Source organism: Acyrthosiphon pisum, chromosome X (assembly GCF_005508785.2).
Source record: "Acyrthosiphon pisum isolate AL4f chromosome X, pea_aphid_22Mar2018_4r6ur, whole genome shotgun sequence".
Taxonomy (NCBI): Eukaryota; Metazoa; Arthropoda; class Insecta; order Hemiptera; family Aphididae; genus Acyrthosiphon; species Acyrthosiphon pisum.
The window spans coordinates 105,939,651-105,943,857 of record NC_042493.1 but is presented as its reverse complement, the minus strand read 5'-3'; the positions used below and the strand labels follow the sequence as shown (position 1 = coordinate 105,943,857).

The window sequence follows — 4,207 nt, the reverse complement described above, 5'->3', positions numbered from 1 at the left end:
TAATGTTTCAGAGTAACATTGAGGTAATTGGAGTAATATTTTTGAAATGGAATATAGATCATGTTTGGTATTTGAATCACCCGAAAGTAATTCTTTAGCACTCAGAAATTCAGCTTTTAGTTTGATAGTGTTAATATTAAAGTGCTTGTAATTTTGTAAAAAATCATCAAGGAATGGACATTTAAAATTAAAATATTCAGGGCTGGAGGAAAGGAAAATGCTGCTAGTTAAAATAATGCTGTTATTTGTATCATTGAAGCGTTTATCTAATTCATTAACAAATCTACAAAAAGAAAAATATATATAGGTATATAAACAAATTCAATACTTAAAGTTTTAGATTATTTTAGTTGTAAGTACATACCTGTCAACTGCTGAAAAAAAAATGATTTTCAAGTCTTTACTCAACTCTGAAGTTTTGTTCTTATTACTTTGACCAACCGTAGTTTCAACATAAAATTCTAATAGATTCTTATTCAAACATGTCTTTCTTGGATTCTTTTTTTTATTTATGTTGATACCATTTTTAACAGCAATAGTTTTTGCTTTTTTTGTAACATCATCCCAAAATTCATCATTGCGCATATTATAAAGCTATCGTTTTGTAGATTTAATTAAATCAATGGCAACTGGTAAAATAATAGAACAGTCTTGGAGAGCCTTTGATGCACAGTGGATGGCTCTAAGAAGTGATTCCATAGCATGTGATATTTTAATAAATGACAGTGTATTCATTTCTTTTAAAATTCCTAGAGCTCTTGCCTTTTGGTCATCATTTTCGCTAAGTATAGTAAGTACTTCAATAATTTCTGTATACCGCAAATTTATTTTACTAATTGATCCAAACCAGTAAGCCCATCTAGTTTCAACTAATCTTTCTAGGTGTAATACGGGTAATCCTTTTGCCTGTTGTGCTTTAACAAATAACTCATACCTAGTTTGTCCATTCATAAAAAATTTATAGAGATCTTGCAGTGTTGAAAAAATTGACTATATAAGGAATGTTTTGTAATGTATGAACTAAACACAAATTTAGCCTATGTGCATAACAGTGGATATAAATGGCGTGTGGTACAACATTAAGTATTCGTTCTTGAACACCTGAGTGGATACCACTCATAACGTTAGCATCATCATAACATTGAGCCACACAATTTTGTAAATCTAATTTATTATCCAAAACTGTATCAATAATTTTTTTTGACAAACTATCAGCATTAGAAATCAACATATGAAAGCAACCAATAGATTTCTCGTGAATATTCATATCACTATCCAAAAACCGTAAGACAATTACCATTTGTTCTTTTTTAGATTTGTCCTTGGTTTCATCTACCATGATTGTAAAAAGACCTAGTGGATTAATTTTATTTAAAATTTTTTGTCTAGTACATTTAGCTATAGATGAAATTAAGTCATTTTGATATTCTGGACTTGTGTAGTGGCCATACCTTGATGCAAGTCTTTCTTTCATATTTGCATCACAAAACACATCCAAAAGTTCTAAAAAATTTCCCCTATTTTTGGAATTTCTTGATTCATTATTTCCCCGAAATGGTAACCCTTGTTTAGCTAAATATTTACTTTGAGTAAAAATAATATATGTTGACAATTCTCATTAATATTATTTTGTCGAACATGTATTATTTGGTTTGATACAGATTATTCATTTTTATTTTGAACTAATCTATAATCAATCCAACGTTGCATGGAAATGATGTGCCTTTTATTTCTCTCATGTTTATTTAGAGTTCCTTTAAAATCTTTCCATTTATTACAGGTAGCACCATAATCAACAAAACTTAATTTTCCAAAAACTTCACCTGGTGCAGTAATACTGGCAGCAAAATGTCGGCAAACAAAACAATAAAGCGCATCTAAGGAAATTGAATATTCCAACCATTCATATAATTGATAATATTTTATACTAAAACGACGACCATTAGTAGTTGGATACATCGTTAATTTGGGTTGAGCTGGATGGTCATTTTTCGATGAGAAAGGTCTTGTGGATGATTTTGTACTATATTATTATCTTTTAACAAAACTTTTGCATCTACAGTTGTTAGAATTTTGTTGGAATTTGTTTCTGTGTTCACAATTTCTTCAACTGAGTAAACTTGTTCAGGTTTATCCTGGATACACAAAATTAAATTACTGATTATATTTTATTAGAAATTAATTTATTAAATAATTATATTTAATAGCTATTTCCATTCAACTTTCAAATGATTAAACCAAAATATTTTATAAGAAACAAGTTTAGTAAGACAATAAATTAAATAACAATAAATTGTACATACTTTTGATTCAACTTTTGAGACTTTTGACTGTTGTCGTTATATTAAAAAAAGATAATTTCTTTTGTTTACTATCATTACCAGCAATTATTAACTCAGAATTTCTCTTGAGACGTCGCTTCTCAGCTCCGCCTTTAGGCTTATTATGAGACATAATAAAGGTACTTGAAAAATTAATTTTTAGTCAAACGTCAAACACAGTACACAGTAGACACTAAATCAAATCAAATTCAAAATGAAAAATTCAACATTCGTTGGTCATTTTAAAAATTGTTATTGATAACGAACATTTACAGTACTATGCTCTTATCAGTCATAGCTCGGTCACATTGTTCTGTGGTCATAGTTACATTACATTATACTGGTTACCACGGTCCACGACGTCGATAGCTGATCTTTAATCGTGGTTTTTAAACTTACTTTATCGTTGAGATAACGAATATAGTTCCATAGAATAGAATAATAATAATAATAATAATAATAATAACGTATTAAATATTAATTAATATATTATTATGATTTATGATATACCACAAATTTCTATTTTTATATTATGTAGTATATTCTAGAATAGTCAGTAGATTTAAGATTATATTGATTATTATAGAAAACCCGCCACCCGGCCCGCTTAGACCCGGCCACCGGCCCATTTGGCTACTTTAAAATCTATGGTCGGGCAAATGCATACTCCTGCCTTTACTCCTGGTATTTTGTCCGGCATACATGCGAGGTTTACTAGCGAGTCCCCGCTGGCGGTTAGAATAATCTTTACCTGTGTCGGTAAACGTTGCAGCCACAGAGTTTTGAGTAACTCGTCCGACACTTTCCCCGATGCTAACTCTCTCATTTCGGCAAGCAGATGTGAAGGTCGCTGATCGCCATAATTCGATGTCACTTAATAATTTTTTAAGACGAAGTTCTTCCGATTCCGAAAAACGTTCAATCAAGCGTCGCTTTAGAGCCTCGTACATATCGCTCGTGGGTGGAGATATAATGATGTCACTTACGTGTTGCAGCACCTCACTCTCCATAGCCGCCACCACATGGTGATACTTGGTGGAGTCTGACGTAATACGAGACGTATAAAATTGAGACTCGATTTGCCTAAACCATAGCTCGGGATTGGATCTCCAAAACGCTGGTATTATGAAATTCCTCGTGGAATGTACCTCGGCGGCAGCATTCTCCTTCGCACCCGCGTCACCGTTCTTCATTATGTTTAACGTTGAAGCTCGAAAAAAAAAACAATGTGTTCTCCCTTTACGAAGGTCGAGGTCACCAATTGTGGTTTGCCCAAGTACCCTGAAGTTACGTAATAAATATAACACCTTAATATTAACTCGTATAATATTATATTTATTAAAGGCGCCACATATATTGTATACAACAATAAAACACTAATATGGGCTACGCACTAGGGTGGTCCTTAGTAATAGAGGTATAATTTTTTTCTAAAAATTTTTGAAACGAGACCCCCAAAATCTGATCTTCTGCATATAAAAATAATATGTGTATAATTTGGTCAAGATTGATTGACTCTAAGACGTGCCCCAAGAGGGTTGATTATTTCGATTTAGGGTAGTTTTTCAGTTTTTCCTTATTATCTCAAAAACTATTCTACTTACAAAAAAAAATAATAGAACTTTTTTATAAATAATCTTATTTTCTATAAAAAATGTTTAATGAATAATACGCTTAATTCTGTTTATTTACATGAAAATCAATAATGAAAATAATGTGCACAATTTCTGTACATATTGATTTTACCGTATCTCCGTAGATCGATTAAAAATACGAATAAAAAGTCTTATTTTGAATTGACGAATTAATGATATTATTTTTTCGTTATCATCGTAATGTATACACTAACATAATATTATTCGTTGCATATTGATCATTAACTTATT

General features: G+C 31.0%; 1 protein-coding gene across 1 annotated transcript; it reads right to left on the bottom strand.

The window, feature by feature from the left end:
- Positions 1-594: 594 nt before the first annotated feature.
- LOC103309343 lies at positions 595-1,959 on the bottom strand. Its single transcript, XM_008184549.1, has 3 exons — positions 1,779-1,959; positions 1,076-1,572; positions 595-990 (listed from the first exon to the last, which is right to left on the bottom strand). Exons 1-3 carry the CDS (start codon positions 1,957-1,959, stop codon positions 595-597), a joined length of 1,074 nt encoding a protein of 357 aa, XP_008182771.1.
- Positions 1,960-4,207: the final 2,248 nt, after the last annotated feature.

Excerpts from the sequence above, each read along its gene's own strand:
- LOC103309343 (XM_008184549.1), bottom strand. The coding sequence starts at position 1,959 with ATGTATCCAACTACTAATGGTCGTCGTTTTAGTATAAAATATTATCAA. Across the intron at positions 1,573-1,778 it reads TGTTGATTATGGTGCTACCT|CTAAACAAGGGTTACCATTT; the intron begins GTAATAAATGGA and ends GTAAATATTTAG. Across the intron at positions 991-1,075 it reads AAGAACGAATACTTAATGTT|TCAATTTTTTCAACACTGCA; the intron begins GTACCACACGCC and ends TTCCTTATATAG.